The sequence below is a fragment of the Peromyscus eremicus genome, chromosome 4 (genome assembly GCF_949786415.1).
Source record: "Peromyscus eremicus chromosome 4, PerEre_H2_v1, whole genome shotgun sequence".
NCBI classification, from domain to species: domain Eukaryota; kingdom Metazoa; phylum Chordata; class Mammalia; order Rodentia; family Cricetidae; genus Peromyscus; species Peromyscus eremicus.
The window spans coordinates 122,956,121-122,976,656 of record NC_081419.1 but is presented as its reverse complement, the minus strand read 5'-3'; the positions used below and the strand labels follow the sequence as shown (position 1 = coordinate 122,976,656).

The following is a 20,536-nucleotide window of genomic DNA, read 5'->3' as shown; positions in this document are numbered from 1 at the left end:
TAACTGTCCTTACCTGCACACACACACTTATGCATAATTTAAAATAATAATAATTAATACTTCTTAAATAGTAAGAAATCATTAATTGACACTTGTCCTTAAGCATTAGGATTAAATGTCTAGAATTTCCCTCATATTTACAAGGATAAGAATGATTTCATTATGTCACTATGAACACTGAATCAGGGAGCTATGGTTTCAAATCATCAGTAATTTGTTCTGAGAGTAATTTCAGTAGGAACATTTCTCTCTAAGCTGATAAAGCAGGAAGTTCCCAGGTCCCTGCTCCACAGCCTGCTCTGAGATTGAGTCTCTAAATCCATGGAACTCACATTCACAGACATTTTTTAGTGTGTGTGTGTTGCCCACACATCATGACCTCTCCAACGTAAGAGAAGGTCATAAACAAAGGAAAACTGAAGAGGAAAGTGCACAACCTTGTGTTAATCACTACCCAGTTAGGAAAAACACAGCTTTGGATGGGCACATACATCGTTAAGTTTTCTTGGATTTCTTTGACCTTAGATTTTGAAGCATGATGTAGACGGCAGATTATCATAGGTCCTGAATACAGAGGACCATTACCTTTTTTTTTCAACCATGGGTTAACAAGTTCTTCCTGATGTTGTGGGGACTACAGAGTGGAGAAATGTAAGAGCATTTCTTGTTTCTGTAGGATGCTAAGAAATAAGCAAATTTAGAAAATAAAATGTTTATGCCCCTCATGGTTTCATGATACCTAGATTTCACAGGATAGTTACTTCTGAACCTTGAAGTGATATCCTCTAGACTACTATAGACAGATAAGAGGTAATATTGAAAACCAGAGTAGATCTCCAAATCTAGGGATAATGAGTCAACACTAAGGTCAGGAATATATGTATTCAGAGCAGCATTAGTCACTTTTTGAGAGTTATTTTATGATGCATATTCCATACCAATTTGACAAAGCATGGGGCTCCCAGGTCCCTGCTCCATAGTCATCTTTGTGGGGTTCTAAGTTTGCAGACTCAGCCTCCAGAGACCTTTTCCAGTGTGAGTACTGCTCACGCACCATGACCTTCCAAAAGCAAGACAAGGGCATGGATATAGGGAAACCTGAAAGTGAATATGTATGACCATAATTCAGTCACTACGAGGGCTGGAAAAGACATGACATTTGGAGGTGCATGTACGAAGTCAAGGATACCTGCATATATTTGACCTAAGATTTTGAAGCATGATAGAGATGGCAGACCATCATGGATCCAAACACAGAAACCCATTTTCATTTGCAATCAGTTTGCAAGAAGAAATGCAAAGGGCAAATTTATAATGATGAAAACTGAGCAAATATTGAAAATGAAATGTTCTTTCCACTCTCCTTTCTTGTCACCAACAAAATCCATGACAAAAACAAGAAGACATGATCATATAGCAGACATTTAATATTAGAGAACAGATTTAAGTTTGGAGAAAATGCTGGCATCCTCAAAAAGAGCAAGTTGGCAGACTTGGCTTCACATGTACTAAGTAGAAAGCCCAAGAGACAAACTGAGATGAAAAGAAAGCAGGTGTTTGGAAAGACAAGAGGAAGCAGCCAACCAACAGGTGAGAGGCCTGCAGGCAGGCCTCACCACCACCCCTGACACCCACTGAACTCTGTAACCTCCATGACCCACTCTGCCACCCAAACCCACCTACCCCATCATCCTCCCCTTGGCCAACCATCCACTGCAACATCAGCAGCTCCTCTACAGGCTCCAGCTGGAATAACATGTGAGTGACTGGTATCTCAGCTAAACTGCTCCAGTCTCCAGACCCTAAGCCCCAGGGCACATCCTAGAATTCAATGAAAATGAGTGTACAACATACCCAAATTTGCAGGACACTATGAAAGCACTGCTAAGAGGAAAGTTCATAGCACTAAGTACCTACATATTGATATGGAGAAATCTCACCCTGGTGACTTAACAGCACACCTGAAAGCTCTAGAACAAAAAGAAGCAAACTCATTCAGGAAGAGTAGATGGCAGAAAATAATCAAAGTCAGGGCTAAAATCAATAGAATAGAAACAAAGAGAGCAATACAAAGAATCAAGAAAACAAAGAGTTGGTTCTTTGAGAAAATCAATAGGACAGACAAATATTTATCCAAACTAACCAAAGGCAGAGAGAGAATATCCAAATCAACAAATTTAGAAATGAAAAGGAGAATATAACAACAGATCCCAAGGAAATCCAAAGAAACATCAGATCATACTTTCAAACCTATAATTCACAAAATTGGAAAATCTAAAAGAAATGGACAATTTTCTGGATAGATACCACTTACCAAAATTAAATCAAGACCAGATAAACCACTAAAATAGACCTATTATCCCTAAGGAAATAGAAGTAGTCATTAAAAATCCTCTAACCAAAAATAGCCAAGGGCCAGATAGATGGTTTCAGCACAGAATTCTATCAGAGTTTCAAAGAAGTGCTAATAACAATACTCACCAAATTATTCCATACAATAGAAACAGAAGGAATATTGGCAAATTTTTTATGAAGCTACAGTTCCTGTGATACCCAAACCACACAAAGATGCAACAAACAAGAATTAAGATTGGTCTCTCTCATGAACATTGATGCAAAAACACTCAATAAAATACTAGCAAACCAAATCCAGGAACACATAAAAAAAATCATTCACAAAAAAAAAAATCATTCACTATGATCAAGTAGGCTTCATCCTAGAGATGCAGGGATGCTTCAACATATGAAAATTTGCCAATATAATCCACCATATAAACAATTTGAAAGAAAAAACACATGATCATTTCATTAGATGCTGAAAGAGCCTTTGACAAAGTCCAACAACCCTTCATGACAAAAGTCTTGGAGAGATCAGGGATACAAGGAACACACCTAAACATAATACAAGTAATATACAGCAAACTGACAGCTAACATCAAATAAAATGGAGAGAAACTCAAAGCAATTCCACTAAAATCAGGAACAAGACAAGGCTGTCCACCCTCTCCATATCTATTCAACATAGTACTTGAAGTTCTAGCTAAAGCAATAAGAAAACAAAAGATCAAGGGGATACAAATTGGCAAGAAAGAATTCAAACTTTCACTATTTGCAGATGATATGGTAGTATACATAAGTGACCCCCAAAATTCTACCAGGGAACTCCTACAGCTGATAAACACCTTCAGTAATGTGGCAGGATATAAGATAAACTAAAAAAGAAAACAGTAGCCCTCCTATATACAAATATATAAATGGACTGAGAAAAAGAATCAGATAAACACACCCTTTACAATAGCCACATATAATATAAAATATCTCAAGGTAACTCTAACCAAACAAGTGAAAGACCTCTATGACAAGAAACCTAAGTCTTGCTTATATTTCTAATAGGTCCTTAATGTAATCTTTTCTCTTGGGGCACTAAAGCCTGGAATTAAATTTACTCTGAACCTTAAGCCACAGATTTACCATGACAATATTTTACCCTGATACTTCATGCTTCTCTATTTCTCTGACCTCCACAGCTAATGTAAAAGGCATAACATTTTCCTCCATATCTTTTGTCCTGTTGGCTGATGTGAATCTCCATGTCCTATAGTATTGTTTCTTTGTCAAGTTCTAATAAAAATGTCTTCAAATTTCCTCAATGTCTATTTTACATATTTTAATTATGAGTCTAAGAACCTATTATAGTCATTTCAGTGTAGGTATAAAAGTCCACTTGGGACCAATTGCTTAAACATCTATAAGTATGAATGACACTCTGGTTGAAATATACACTGAATGACATATGAATATTAAGTCATAACAGTGAGGTCTCAAGTTTATGTGATGGTAATTCCATTTTCTCTTTGATGTTCATTGCACAGAGAGATTTCACTATACTCTGTAAACAGAATGTGAATACAGTATACTCAAAAGTTACATTTGAGGCCCTTGTGTACAACATAAAAATTACAAAAAAAATTTCAATTTATTTACCCACATCTTGGTAATGGAAAACTTTATAAAATCAACTTATTTAAAAAATTATTCTTGTTATGATAGCTGATATACTAGCAAAATTATGTGCCTTCACACATATTTGAAGTAAATTTTCCCCAAAAGCCTGTTACCCACCAGGGAAGTTAACTTTGTGTATTTCCATGTATATTGTTCCACTGTAATAGTCCTTTGTTAGAGAATTGATGCATTTGGTTTTTTTTCAGTCTTTTATTTATACTTATTTATATTTCATCTCACTGACTTCACATTTGCTCTCATCCTTATCTTCTTGTCTTTTCACATCACCTACTGTCTTTTCATCTCAGCTTGTCTCCTTGGGTTTCTGCTTAGTATGTTTGAATCAAAGTCTGCTGACATGCTGTTACTGAGAATGCCAGGTTTCTCCCCAAACTAAGGTCTATACTCTAATTCTTGAGTTTCTACTATAGGAAAACATGGCTTTGACGTTGTGGTGAATTTTGTTCATGGCAAGAATGGGGCATGGTGAGAATATTTCATTTTCAACATTTCTCATTTTCATCATATAAAATTATCCTTAGATTTTCTCACTCTGTGGATGGCATGACGGAGAGATGAGTTTGCTTACCCATGGGTTGCTCATGGTCATGGGCCTCTGTGCTCTGGAACCATGATGATTTGTCATCTCTGCCATGCTTCCAAATCTCATGTCAAAGAAATGAGGCAACCTTGACTATGTATATGTCCCTCCAAACTGCATGTCTTTCCCTGCCATGTTAGTGACTGGCTTATGGATGTACACATTTGCCTTAAGATATCCTATGATCGTCTCTTGCTTTGGGGATGCTATGGTATGTGGGCAACACTCACAGTGGAAAAGGTTTGTGAAGGCTGAGTTCTTCGAACTTAGGATGCCACCAAATCTGACTGTGGAGCAGAGATATGGAAGCCAAGTAAATTTGTCAACTTACAATAGAATATGTTTCATGAAATAACTCTCAAAAGGTGATTTAATGGTGCTCTGAATCCATATCTACCTGATCTGAATGTTTTTCCATCACCCTAGATTTGGACATTCACTCTGGTTTTCACTTTTTACCTGTTATCTGTCTACAAAAGCAATTGAAGAATATTACTTCAAGGGTGAGTCTTGGAAGTCCAGACATGAATCCATTCTTGTGCTTAAACCTATGAGGAAAATTGCAAGCATTTAATCACAATGTCAAAGGACCACAATATATTGTTTTTCTTGCCTTTTAAGAATGATTATGCTTTATTATTTTGAATTATGCATATGGATGTGTGTGTGTGTGTGTGTGTGTGTGTGTGTGTGTGTGTGTTTGCTTGTCAGTATTTGTGGGTGAGTGGACTGTCCTACTTAGCTGCAGTTACACAAGGTTATCAGCTACATGACTTGAATACTAGAAAACAAACTCAGGTCACAGAATAACATCAAGTGCTGTTAACTACAGAGTAATCACTTCAGGCTTGCCGCATTTTTCCTTATCTCTGCTTCATCTCAGATGAAACATATATCCAATCTCGTTAGTTAAATGGGTGTATTCCTTTTATTTTATACTCCTCTTTTTCTTTGGTTGTGGAACATAAAATATTTTTTACTCCTAACCTATCTCACAGAAGAACACATTGCTTCCCAGTGTTCATAATGCTAAATGACATAAATGGTGACCCTCAGAGTCAAAATTTGGGGAGTGAAAGATAAAGTAGCTAGGGTATATAGGGGAGTTGTAATGTGTACAATTCATTTTTACCTCCTTCTGGAGTGTTGCATATTGAAGTGCTATGAACTCTTCATGTTTCCCACCAGCCGTTCAGTGAACTCTTATCTCCATGAATATGGGTATGTCTAGCAGGAAGAAATAATGTAAGTACAGATGAAAGCAAGTAACCAACAAAGAAACAGAATCACCTTAGCTTACCTCTCTCTGAACCACTCTTCGTAGGACACATCAGAGAAAGGCCTCAGTGTCTAAAATACCCTCTGGCAGTTGGCCTGAAGATCTTGTATGAAAAGTCAGGTCTAAATATCACTGAACATGTCAGGTTTTGGCCACAGCTCAGATGCGAGATTCACCTACCATTTGAAAAAGCCATTTTTTGCTTCCATCAAATGTCAGTTTTCCTAGAATTCTATTCCCATGAGGGAGGCAATCATTACAGCTGAGATCCAAAGTGGGCATCTTAAGTGAATGAGAATTCCTAACACAAGGAGCCAGGATCCTCTGGAGAGAAACTCTTCATGTGTCTGCAGAGATTTTAAGCTTACTTTCTTGCTTAGATTTAATTCCTGAGAGCAAATTGTTCCTCAGTCTACGGGACTCTCAGTAAGTTGTTTTAAAGTAAGTGAAGGATAAAAGAAAATCAAGAAAAATGGATCAAGTATTTCTTGTGAGTAGAAACATATACTCAATATATTGGTAATATATAAAAAAAACATAGTAGAGATATACCAAAAATATCTTATCACACATGGAATATATACTTGTGGGCATACCCCCACATATCTTTATCTTTTATTTTTTGAAATATATGTGTATTGTTTTTATATATTTACCTATATCTCCCCTCTAAATTCTCTCTTTCCACTAATCCCTCTGTAATTCATTGTCTCATTCTTTAGTCATCATTCATGTATGTGTGTACATAGTAGTTTATCTAAATATAGAGATTTTATATCTTTTATATCTTATATATTATATATATCTTATATATTTTATATATATATATGTATATTCCATTTAGTGTTTTTCATATGTATGATTGAAGGGCTAAAGACTTGAATGGTTAACTACTTAGGATGCTCATCCTTGAGGATAACAGGTTCTCCCTCTCCCAGCAATTAATAATAGCCTGTAGCACTTCATGATAGCTCAGGGTCTTGTGAGATCTGTCTGTCCCTTAGATTTTGACATATCATCTGCTATTATTTATTTTGTTAATAGCTGGACAAGATTCAATTGTGTACATATGCCACACTTTCATTATCTATTCATCAATTGATGGATGCCCTGGGTGCTTCCTATAGCTGGTTGTTATAATAGATCAGCAAAGATTATTGATAAACAAGTATGTAAGTATAATAGGCTTCATAGTACTTTATATATATGGACAGGAGTGTTTTACCTGCATATGGTAAATCTACTTTAGCTTTTTGAAGAATTAGCACACTAATTTGCATAGTGACTAAACAATTTTGCACTGCCACCAATTTTGAATACTCATTTTTCTTCCCCTATATCTGAAATTCCATTTATTTGTTCTTAGATATTTTACAACCAAGTATTTTCCAGTTATTGGTTTCATTTCCAGAACTACTGAATTCCTGTTTGAGAATGTCTGTGCTTCTGTTTTGTGTTAGCCACTTCACTTTTGTTCGATAACTTAGAATGGCTAGAAACAAATTAGAGAAGGAAATTGAACTTGATCTTGATCCAGATGCTCAAGGACACTCCTGAACTCTGAGCACACGGGTAACTCAACAGATACTTACAAGTTTCTGAAGAAATGAAGAACGAAGTGTCAAGTTTGTAAGGGGCAGATATGGGTGTTACCATTGTGGGTACCAGGGTGAATCTAAATTGGTAAGCTAAGGAGGAGGTCCAAAGTTGTAAAGAAGGACTGAGTTGAAAGAGCAGGAGAAGTGGCAGGGATTCTAAAAAGGAGGAAATGAGATGAAGGGTGTACTGAGGGAAACGAACTGGCCAGCAGGAAACAGGGAGGGAGGAAAATTTGGGCTCATTTGGAAGGTGTGGCTAGCCTTGTCCAGCAGTATATAGTGCATAGTGGCTGTGTTTGCTTCCCACAGATCTTGAGTCCTCTGCTCTGCTGAATCTGCATCTTTATATATGAGCAGACAATGGATAAAACACTGTGCAGTACACTACTTCTTCTGAACACCTTTGTCCTGCTCCTGAACTCAAGCCATGAAGCCAGAAAACACCCAGATATTGCAAAGAAAATTAGTAACAGCCACACACTGGATGAAAAGAGGAAGCAGGATGTGCTGGATGTCTTCAAAACTGTTTACAATATTCACAACAATGACACATACCTCAGCAACATAATGAACTACAAATTGTGGGTAAGTGCTTATCCCAGAGTCAGAGATAGGGCTGACATGTTCAACTGAGGCAGTGCCTTTGTTCCTCCCCTCAGTATCACTCTCACTCTTGCTGCAACCATGTTGATGTCCCTCCAGTGTACAGTGTTTTTTCATTGAGACCCATGGCCTGATCCAGGTCTTAACATACTAACACTTGAACAACGCATACTTCTTATTCAAGCTACGCCCACAGGATTTATCTATCTCTATGTATGTCTTCAAGGATCTCTTGAGAGATAGTCACCATTAGCATAGCTGTAAATCTAGTCAGTACACTTTCACATGGAGAAGGTAGCTCTATCTATAATTCTATTGCAATGTGCTCACTTGCAGGAGGTAACAAAGTTATAGTTCAGACTCACAGTCAATTGTCCCCTGGTTTGGTTCCTGGCATGAAACACCTGATGTCAATGTTTATTGCTAAATGAATAGCCACATATAGAGAGAAACAGACACAATTGTCATATTGGAATGATCTTTTAGTATTCTTTAACATTTTAAACATTTTTACCGTGTGTGTGGGTGTGTGTTTATTGATGTGAGGAGTATGTTAGGTGGTCATATAAAGGTCAGTGGAAGCCTTAGTATCTTTACACCACTTCTGCCAAAATGTGGATGTCAGACCAAACTCAGGGATTCAGGCTGAGTGGCCAGTATCTTTACTCACTATGCTCTTTTTAAATGATATCCTTTAACTTCTTCCTATCATGTAAAGACAGATTTCCAGGGAAACTGAAACAGTAACTCAAACCATCCATGCAGATTCTGCATCAATTCCTTCAAGTGTTATGCATGGCCATGTTTGTTCCATTCTCCTTATTGTTGCTTTGTGCATGGAAATTGGGGAATGTGTGTTTGTATGTATTAATTGTCTGTATCCCTTTAGAATAGCAACTCCATGTACACTTCTTGCAAACAACAAAATTATTTATGTGACAAATTTTCATTCCAGGAAAATCATGAGTCAGTACATAGGGCCTAATACTTCTTACCCTTACTCATTGTTTGCTGATGCCCACTCATGAACTCTTCCAGAATGGGATGTGGATCCCATACTGGCCCCATAACTTCATTTTATGTACAGACCCTGAGTGGCTTTTATAACCCTTTTATTGACAAAGTGTCCATTCCACTGTGGCAGACAGTCTTTGCTACAAGTTAGGGTTCTCTTCAGCTATAAACAGGATAGACAATGATGGTCCCCTAAGATGAGATCAGGCAGTGATTCTTCAAACTTTAGTTGACAAATATGCTTTGTGTGATCCCATAGAGAAAATCTATAACCTTACATTTCAGAGAATAAATGTGTGTCCTTTCAAAAATTTTACCTTTTAGAGTGGTCCTCCGTATGGCTTCACAGAAGTCACTTGAGGACAGATGTAGACCATTAAGAAATTCAACTTAAGTGTCTTGTCAGCATCATCATGTTCCTAGGACAGAGAACACTTTATTGCCCTCACCTTGGCTGGCTTCCCAGAGCTGATTATCTAAGATGTTTAAAAATGTTAGGTGCACTCTTCTGTCTTCTAAGTAGTTTCTCCTTTTGTTTAGAACAAAGTAAGTAGAAAGCAGGTTCTGTAAATCATTCTAATAGAAGAAGTGGCTTGTGCATGTGGTCTGGGGATGATAGTTCGATAGCTGATAAATGATGTCACGGACCCAAGGCAAATATGGAAACTCTATGAAGAAACTGAATGCATGTATGTAAACTGGAACAAATTAATGTGCATTAATTCTGTTCTTTTCCCTACAGCTGTGGGCTGGGTCGATTTATGGTGAAGTACAGCTGGGTCAAACAACATGTACCCAGATTGAATCTGATTTGGACAAATGTCCTCTCAAAACTGACCTCCGTCGGAAAAAAGTATGTATTTAATAATCACCAGGGATCATCAAACAGACAGATGGATAGTGGATATGTTTTTGTATCGATGTGTTGATATGTGGAGAGTGTCTGTGCATGACAATGGGAAAACATATGTAACAAAGTAGTTACATGAATGAATACAGCTGGATGTGGACACTTGTGAACTCCAGCCAATTCAGTCCTGTGTCATGTGACTTAGAGGAGGAGTACATGCACAAGTAATTGACATAATTTCTAAGTGTGTTTAACTGAAAATCTTCATACTGAGAAGGCAATCTTCCCTTCATTTGGCTATTCCCCCCGGGCTAGAGGACACTATTGAAAAGATACTTACTAGGGAGAAGGTATTTGTTCAATCCCCACGGGAACAAAAATAGAGCCCAGTAACAGGCCAAAGCTCTCCAGCACTGTCTTTTATATTCCCCTATTTGGGTAGGGTTGTTTCTTGTGACACCATGACTCTGGGAATAATTTTGTGTGTCTATCGCTATCCTGATACTTTGTCAACTGAGTGACATTTTTGCCCACCCATGAATTCTTCCTAAGTGTCCATATCCTTGATCACTTCTCAGAACTGATCTTCCGTTCCTGACTCCATTGAATGGATTTCATCTGTCCCCTTTGCCTTGCTTCTCATTTTCTCAACAGCACAAAGCATCTTGTACTCACAAGACCAGTGCAAGCAGATGTGTCTGGTGTGCTGTGTGGTGATAACTGGCTGCCCAGGAATGTAGGCATTAACTCTAGACAAATAAATTAACTCCATAATATAAAGTTATTGCACATTTTGAATGTTCCCCAAAATGCTATGATGAATCCTATTCTTATTCAAAGGACAAGCAAGGAAGCGTTGTTTATGTCAATTTAAACCCAGAAGTAAACATATGCAACAAGTTCCTATCTAAAGTGGCTAACTGTCCCTTCAATGAACAGGCAGTCCAGCAGAAGGTAAGCACATGATTCTCAAAATGACCCCAGCATAGGAAGAATATTCCTACATTTGTGTATGATGTCTGAGAGGTTTTTCTTTTGCAAATATTTGTATGCATGAGATACAGTACATGTGAGTACATATGTGGACAGAGAGAGAATAGTAGATATTCATTTTGGGTGTATAGAGTCCCTCAGTAGTAGAGTTTTGACCAAATGAGGAGGCAGGGTGCACATATGATTATTTTTCTCTCTTTACCTGGGAATTAATTTGGTTTCTGGGGGTGTTTTGAGAGTGTAAGGAAGCTGCTGTGGAGAAAGTTACTTATGAGAAGAGCGTCTGTTAACTCCCAGATTAATTTGGCTTCCCAGACCTTACTAAAGAGATATATAGCATGTAAGTGACTGAAAATCCCTCTTGCTGATTCCATGCCTCTACTGCCAACTGCTGCCTTTAAGCATGGGTTCCTGAAATGTCACACACGGGGTGGTAGCTCTCATCTTTTCAACTCTTCCCATTTGCTCTTATTTTTTGCGTTATGTCACCTGTTTTGTTTCTTCCCAGTCACACTTTTAGTGTGTGGTCCATGTGCTCAAGGTGGATGGGCCTTGATCACATGGCCATCTGTGCTATATAGGAGTATGCAGGAACTTATGAGCTCCAGGTGGTAGTACATGATTTCAGCTGTACCGTAGACAATTCAAGCAATGATGATGGGCCAATGAAGCATTAAGCTGAATGTGCTGGGACTCAGAAGTGCCTGAAATGACTCATGGGCATGTTTCCCGTGTCTATTTTACTTTTATGACTAACCATATTCCTTTTTAATTTTAACTTCATTGATGGTCTATTTTTCTTCCTCTTTTCAGAGAGTATCATGCAGCTTCATTATATCTGATTTCTCTGTACTGAAGTATAGGATTGTCATACAATTCATGTGTATAAGTATCTGAGGGTATGAGCCATGACATGCTATGTTACCTACCACTTACACATCTTGCTTGGACTGCCCCAACCTTCATATGGATGCATAAGTCCTCAGAAATATCACCCCATTTTGACAGGAGCAGGAGCCCCACAGAGAAGGCTGCTAAAGTCAAGTAATGCAGATGTAAACAACTGCCCCATTTTTCCTATCTCCTCCTTTCTTCAGATTGTACAAATGCAAGCCCCACATGGCTTATCCTTGCTTTAATCAATAAAAATAGACTCATTGGCTCTTGAGTCGCTGCTGTCTCATAATGTGTGGAGAGATAGGACCAAACATACAGGAATTGAGGTTTGTTACCCACATCTGTGTGTCAGGTATTAAGTACTGGCTGTGGAGATGTCCATGTTTCAGATTTAAAAAAAAGAGATATTAAAAATTCCCAACTAGCATTTGAGGCAAAGTGGCATGTTCACATGTCCAGACCCCTGAGCATCCTTCTCATACTCCCTGGACTACTATGGTGGTATCAGGTTATGCTCTCAACATGGCTTTCCTTATATAAACAAGTCCTACTGTACAACTAGACAGGGGATTGATTTTCTTCATAAGCAGCCTGAAATATGATGTAATATCTTCTATTCAGTGGGGATATTTTAGGAAATTATGCATTAATACCACCACAGTTACAGACAACATCTGGTAGCCTCATATGGAAAGGTATGGATCTCACATAGACACCCTCACAGCCCTCACTCACTATTCTTACTGAAGTCCAGGGCTGAGGGACCAAGATCTCACATTCCGCTGTGGGAGCTATTTTCTCAAGTTCCTTCAGTGCTCTCACTTGTATTAGGAAATTGTTCTAGGAACAGTGTATAAAGTATAATTCAAATGAAAAAGGAGTTTTAACACTGGGAGTTATAAGCCAGGATTCCAAAAGATCCAGGGTGCAGAGTAAAGGTCATCTGTAATTGATACCATTGTTTTCCATGATCCATTTCTTTTCAAGCCTGTATGCCAGTTTTTGGAACTCAATTGATATATCAAAAGTCCTTGAAATTAGGAAAAGGAAGCCACACCTGTGGACATTAGCTTCTTAGACTTGAGTCTGTGAGTATAATGCAGGTTTTGGGTCTTGGTATACCAGAACACAAATCACAAATCACAGCAAATTTCAAGTGATGATGGAACTGAGAAAATCTCATTTCCTATCCTGCCAGATGAAGGACCATGGTCTTTGCATCAGCCCCATTAGTTTGAACCTTTAAAGAAAAGAAAGTGTTTCTAACCTCTTTAGAGTATAATGAAAATATTCTCTAGGAGACAAATCTCCAAGGCTACCTTGAGTGTATGAATTCACAGAAGAAATTAATAGCCTATATTATATTATACATGTATTGTAAACTCATATCATACATATGTTTGATGCCTATATAGATGCTGATGCTATATTTATATATTAAGAATTGTGCATAAAGAACAAAGAATTGTACATGTCCTGAGGATCTAGATAGAAAAATACATATTCAATGCTCATAATGGAATCTTACATCACTTCACTCAAATTTGTGTGTGTGTTTATGTACACCGATTTATAGAGTATGTGCATCACTGTATATGCGGTGTGACAACCAGAGGTGAACATCAAGTGTCTTTCTTAATTTTTTTAACCTGATTTATGAGACAGTATTTCCCTGTACCAAGAGCTCATTGGTTCAGTTAGAAAGGCTAGTCACTGAGCCCTAGGTATCCTCAATTCTCTGCCGGCATTGCAGATTGTACTGGTATATTAACTTAGACAGATAACAGGGATCAAAACAAAGGTCCTCACAGGTATGTGACAAGCACTTATACAACTGAATGAACAATTTCCCCAGTCCCAATGTCACTTTTGACACCAAAAGTATGCAGAATTTTCTTTACCACAGAGCAGACGGACATTCATGAGAAACACTATATTAGTGTCCCCTAGCTCTTTTCTACCCTGTCATTTTCTACCAGGAGGTAGAAAATGACATTAAGATGGATTCCATTAAGATGGATTCCATTAAGATGGATTCTCAGGTCACACGCCAATTATCACCAGTATAAATTGAGGTACACTGACCCCCTTCTAGGACTTTACTACATGCTAATTGGCTCACAGAATTCAAAATAGTATATATATATATTTAGCCACTGTCCATAAAGAATATTCCAGGGACAAGTCAGAGATATCATGAGCATAGTACTAGGTAATTGCAATAATGACATGACCATACAAGACCAATCTGATAAATTTTAGTTTCCTGTTGTATGTAAGAACTATACTTGAATGACACTATAATATATTCAGGTTGCAGTAATATCAATGGATATTTGGCAGCAGGTACGAACTATCAATGAATAAAGATAGAATTTGCTTAAGGTAGAAATATTGGTGGTAGTTAGGTTAAAAAAGAAAAGAATGAAGCTCACCCTACTGACTCAGTTTTGCTTTCACAAAATATTTCATTGTTTTATGAGAAGCCTTTTGATAACATTTCACTAATGGAAGAACTTTCAAAACCGGAGCTTATGCTCTTAAGACTCCTAACTAGGATGGTGCAATGTTTTAACTACCGAGATTCCCATTTACTCATTTACATGACATCGTTATGATCCTGACTGACTTGTGTCTTTTAGAGCAACACTACCTGTCTTCAGTGTTATCCTCAATTGAATATAAGCCATAGTCATTAGTGAAAGATAGAAGCTAAAATGGATTTTGGGGGACTGTAAATGTTTTAGGAGCTTTCTTTGAAAAATTTGTTCATTAGCTGCTACTCATAGTACCTTCAGGAATGTACTCAGATAAAGACAAATGTTTTCCTATGACATTGAAGCAATGCTCCGTCACATTTCAGGCTCCACTTCTAATTCCAGGTCTCTTGCCGTTCCCATCTCATAAACAGTGAGTCCTCCTCTGTTTCTTATACCTCTCCTCCAAGGCATACAGGTATTAGAGATAAATTTCTCTAAATTTCTCTCAACCATCACTTTACTCTCCTTCTATGAGTCTCATATGATCCAAAACAGCTTCACAAATGGTGACTTCTCTTCCCTATGTGACTGTAGATATTATTGGATATGTGATTAGTTAAGACTAGGACAATGGGGAAACTTGAGGGACGTAAGATAGGACATGAAACCACAACTCACCTGCATGTTGTTTAAGTCTTACTCTGGCTGACAGGCCAGAATTTTGAGAGAACTGGGTGCATTGTCTACAATGACTGAGAAGCCTTGATGTGGCCCATCCTCATTCCATTATTCATGGATTCTGTGTAGATGGTATAGTACATTTCAGAATAAAATTAATACCATCTCCCACCTAGAAGAACATAAACTGTGTCCACAGTGACAGTATGTTTGGTTTCCTTCTCATCCCTGCCTACTAAGCATTTATTTGAGGTTTTTGACCTCTGTTTTTTTATGTTATTAGTATTTTTTATTATATGCCTTGTTTGTTTGGTTTTTTTGAGGTTAGATATGCATTATACATTTAAAATACTGTAGAATTATAAGACTCAAATCAATTTTATAGCTATGCATGGAAGCATATTGCTCTTAACAATCACACTGGAGCCTAGACATGTAAGACTTTATTTATTTATTTATTTAGGTTTTTTGAGACAGGGTTTCATATACCCCAATTTCTTTTTATACTGAATTACCCTGAAGGATGTTAAAAGGCTTGAATCCACATAACTTTATATATATATATATATATATATATATATATATATATATATATATATATATTTGCACAGTTTTGAATTGAAGATGAGATGACCTGAGCATGAAGGGTGAATAGCAAAGAAGGCATCCCTTAAATACAGCATCATAGCTGGGTGGTGGTGGCACACAACTTTAATCCCAGCACTTGGGAGGCAGAGGCAGGCATACTTCTGTGAGTTCGAGGCCAGCGTGGGCTATAGAGTGATTTCCATGAAAGGCACAAAGCTACACAGAGAAACCCTGTCTTGAAACACACACACACACATACACACACACACACACACACACACACACACACACACACACATATCACCATAGGGTGTCAAAAAAGATACAATAAAGAGAAAAGAGAGACAATGCTGCAAAGCTCCCATACATTGCATAACTGAGACATTGAATTAGATAAAGACATAACAGGAAATATCATTTCTTGACATTCTGTGTTTTAATCTCTTCGAGAGTCACATCATTGTTGAAACATGTGATGAGTAACAGTGTGTGTGGGAACATAACAACATTGTTCCATTTATAGAGAACACATCCCTTCCCCACAAGTAAAAGTACAAACAGAAAGGACATATGGTCCAAATATTCCTTGACAAACTTGTTGTGTTTCCCAGGTGAGAAGCACACCATGCTCTGATTTCTCTGAACTTTTGAAATACTTTTCAGCTTCTCTATGACAGCCTTCTGCAGGGCCAGGTCATAGGCCAAACATTCAAACGTATCACAGATACTTCAGAACAATATCCAACAGACTCTGAAACATTTTTTCAATAATTCTTACCTCTGCCTAAGAAAGTTGTTGTCCCACCTAATGAAGTTCGAACCATTGTGTCCAAAAGAGCATCAGATGAAACAAAACCAGTAAGAATATGATTATTTCCTTCTGGGAGTGAGATTATTTTAAATGGGCTATAGGCTGACTGGAGCATACTGTGGATATTCCTTAGGGAAAAAGAGTCATAGCTTAAATTTATACCTTATAATTGACCTGAGGGATGCAAGGCAAATCATAAAATCCCAAAACAGTCAAGCTAAATCTAACTAATAAAAGATATGTAATGAATTAATGTGGTTGAATCAATTCTCATGTAGGGATAGCCTGAGGCACCATTTCAAGTGTTAATACACTATAGGATGAGACAGAATGGTCCAAGGCAGGTGACCAAGTAATAGCCTAGTAGAGGAAAGATATGTTGTACTTATCACTTGGGGCTTCCCTTCCTAGGAAGGCTAAGTCAATTCTACTATTGTTTGAAGGGACTGCAGCAAGCCTCATACTGTATTTCCAGCTAAGGGATGTACTAGGAAATCTGTTCAGTTTGAAATGGAAAGCCCAGTCCTTATGCTTCAGGCAGCGAGGAAAAAGCCTAGGCAATACAAATAGCCACAGAAAGCTCCTCTTTACCTTTCAAGGCTGGATGTGTAGAGGGGTATACTCTACCAAATGCTCAAGTTGACTACATTTAAAACATGCTCTCCTTTCTGAGATGCACATTATATACATACCATTATCACCAATACTGCTGAAACATTGTTGTATTGTCAATCCCTTAAAAGTCTGGGCAAGTAGGAGGTTCTGAATATGCACAGGAATGAATAAAATCTGATAGATTTTCTTTTTTTAATCTAAAAGAAATGGATAATTTTTTCAATATATCTCACTTATCAAAATTAATTCAAGACCAGATAAGTTATTTAAATAGCCATATAACCCCTAGTGAAATAGAAGCAGTCACTGAAAGTTCCCCAACAACAACAATAAAGTGCAGGACCAGGTACTTTTTGTGCAGAATTTTATAAGACTTACAAAGAAAAGTGAAAGTCAAATCTTAGATTATTTTACAAAATAGAAACAGAAGGACTATTTCTAAATTTGTTTCATGAGGCTACAGTTACCCTGATGCCCAAACAACACAAAGATTCAGCAAAGAAAAAGAATTACAGACCAATTTCCCTCATGAACATAGATGGAAAAACACTCAATAAAATACTCACAAACAATATCCAAGAACACTCCAAAACATCATCCACCATGATCAAGTAGGCTTCATTCCAGGGATGCAAGGATGGTTTAACATATAAAAAACAGCCAATGTAATCTACCATATAAAGAAATTGAAAGAAAAACACCCCACATGATAATCTCATTAGATGGCTAAAAAAGCCTCTGACAAAATCCAGTACCACTTCCTGAAAAGTCTTGGAGAGAGTAGAGATTAAAGGGACATACCTAAACATAATAAAGGCAATTTACTGCAAGCCTATAGCCAACATCAAATTAAATGGAGAGAATCTCAAAGCAATTCCATTAAAATCAAGAACAAGACAAGGCTGCCCACTCTCTCCATATCTATTCCATATAGTACTTGAAGTTCTAGCTAAAGCAATAAGACAACTAAAGTAGAACAAGGGGATACAAATTGGAAGAGAAGAAGTCAGATATCACTATTTGCAGATGACATGATAGTATACATAAGCAACCCACAAAATTCAACCAGGGATCTTCCACAGCTGATAAATACCTTCAGTGCAGTGGCTAGATAAAATAACTAAAACAATTAGTAGCTCTCCTATATACAAATGACAAAAAGGCTGAGAAAGAAATCAGGAAAACAACAACCTTCACAATAGCTACAAATAATATAAACTATCTCAGTGTAACTCTAACCAAGCTAATAAAAGCTTCATATGATAAAAACTTCAAGTCTTTGAAGGAAGAAACTGAAGAAGATACCAGAAGGTGGAAAGATCTTTCATGCTCATGGATGTGTAGAATTAACACAGAAAATTGACGATCTTACCAAAAGAAATCCACAGATTCAAAGCAATTGCCATCAAAATTCCAACACAATTATTTTCAGACCTTGAAGGGACAGTTCTCAACTTCATAAGAAACAAAGAAAAAACAAAGGATAGCTGAAACAATACTAAACAATAAAAGAAACTCTGGCGATATCACCATTTCTGACTTCAAGTGGTACTACAGAGCTACAGTAATAAAAACCACATGTATTGGCATAATTACAGACAGGTTGATCAATATAACCTAATCAAAGACCCAAATGTCTATGGACAAATGATTTTTGATAATGAATCTAGAAATAGGCAATGGAAAAAAGAATGGCTCTTCAATAAATGGTCTTGGTCTACCATGTTTATGGATAAGAACACAAACAGACCCATATCTTTCACCCTGCAAAAAAAATCAAGTCGAAGTGGATCAAAGACCTCAACATAAGAGAAGAAACACTGAACTTGATAGAAGAAAAAGTGGGGAATAGTCTTGAGTGTATAGGCACAGGAGACAACTTTCTAAACAGGACACCAATTGTGCAGGCACTAAGATCAACAATTAATAAATGGGACCTCATGAAACTGAAACTCTTCGGTAACCTGAAAGACACTGTCAATAGGACAACACAGCAGCCTACAGAATGGAAAAAGATTTTCAGCAACCCCACATCTGACAGAGGGCTAATGTTCAAAATAAATATAGAACTCACAAAACTAGACAGTAACAACCAAATAATACAATTAAAAATGGGATATAGATCTAATGAGAGAATTCTCAAGAGAGGAATTTTGAAGTGGCTGAGAAACACTTAAAAATGTTCAACATCCTTATCAATCAGGGAAATGCCAATTGAATAGACTGAAATACCATCTTACACCTGTCAGAGTGGCTAAGGTCAAAAACACAACTGACAACTCAGGCTGGCAAGGATGTGGAGCAAGGAGAGCACTCCTCCATTGCTGACAGGAGTACAAAATTGTATAGCAGCAATGGAAATCTATATGATGGTTCCCTCAGAAAACTGCGAGTTGATCTACCTCAAGACCCAGCTATATGACTGTTTTATATATATATATATATATATATATATATATATATATATATATATATATATCCACAAGGACACTTGCTTACCTATATCTATAGCAGATTTATTCATAGTAGCCAGAAGTTGGAAACAACCTAAATGTCCCTCAACTGATGAATGGATAGATCAAATGTGGTATATTTACACAATGGAGTTTCACTCAGCTGTTAAAAGTAACATCATGAGTGAGGTAATCCAGACACATAAAGACAATCATGGTGTTTTAGTTTTAGTTTTATTGCTGTGAAGAGACATAATGACCACAGCAACTCTTATACAGGGAAACATTTAATTGGGACTGGCTTACAGTGTCAGAAGTTTAGTCTATTACTGTCATGGTGAGAAGCATGGCAGCATATAGGAAGACATGATGCTGGAGAAAGAGCTGAGAGTTCTACATCCTGATCTAGAGGCAGCAGAATAAGGCTGCTACACTAGACCTAGCATGAGCATAGGAAACCTCAAAGCCTGCTTCCATAGTGACACACTTCCTCCAACAAGGGCACATGTACTCCAATAAGGCCATACCTCCTAATAGCGCCACTCCCTATGGGCCAAGCATTCACACACATGAGACTATGTGGGCCATTCCTATTCAAACTACCACATTCCAATCACTGTCCCCCATAGGCTTGTAGCCATACCATAATGCAGAAATTCATGTGGTCCAACTTCAAAAGTCCCCATAGTCTATAAAAGTCTCCAACTTCTGTTTGAAACCTGGGGCCTATGCAGGATCGCTTGGCTTGGCCTGGGAGGAGGGGACTGGACCTACCTGGACTGAGTCTACCAGGTTGATCTCAGTCCACGGGGGAGGCTTTGCCCTGGAAGAGATGGGAATGGGGAGTGGGCTGGGGGGAAGGTGAGGGGGGCCAGAGGGGGGAGAACAAGGGAATCTGTGGCTAATATCTAGAACTGAATTGTATTGCAAAATAAAAATAAAAATTAAAAAAAAGTCGCCAACTTGTTTTAAAGTCCAAAGTTCATAGTCTCTTCTGAAATTCATGCAGTCTCTTTGCTGTATTCTCTTGTAAAATGAAAATCAAATAAAAGATCACCAATATACAGTAGC

At 37.6% G+C, this 20,536-nt stretch overlaps 1 protein-coding gene across 1 annotated transcript in view; it reads left to right on the top strand.

Annotated features, from left to right (window-relative positions):
- The first annotated feature begins 7,843 nt into the window (after positions 1-7,843).
- The window catches only part of LOC131907895 (cystatin-related protein 1-like), a 29,179-nt gene continuing 16,486 nt past the window's right edge, over positions 7,844-20,536 (top strand). The window contains exons 1-3 of the mRNA XM_059258959.1: positions 7,844-8,068; positions 9,843-9,953; positions 10,791-10,904. Of these exons, the coding sequence (XP_059114942.1) occupies positions 7,844-8,068; positions 9,843-9,953; positions 10,791-10,904 (450 nt within the window). The remainder of the gene's footprint in view (positions 8,069-9,842; positions 9,954-10,790; positions 10,905-20,536) is intronic.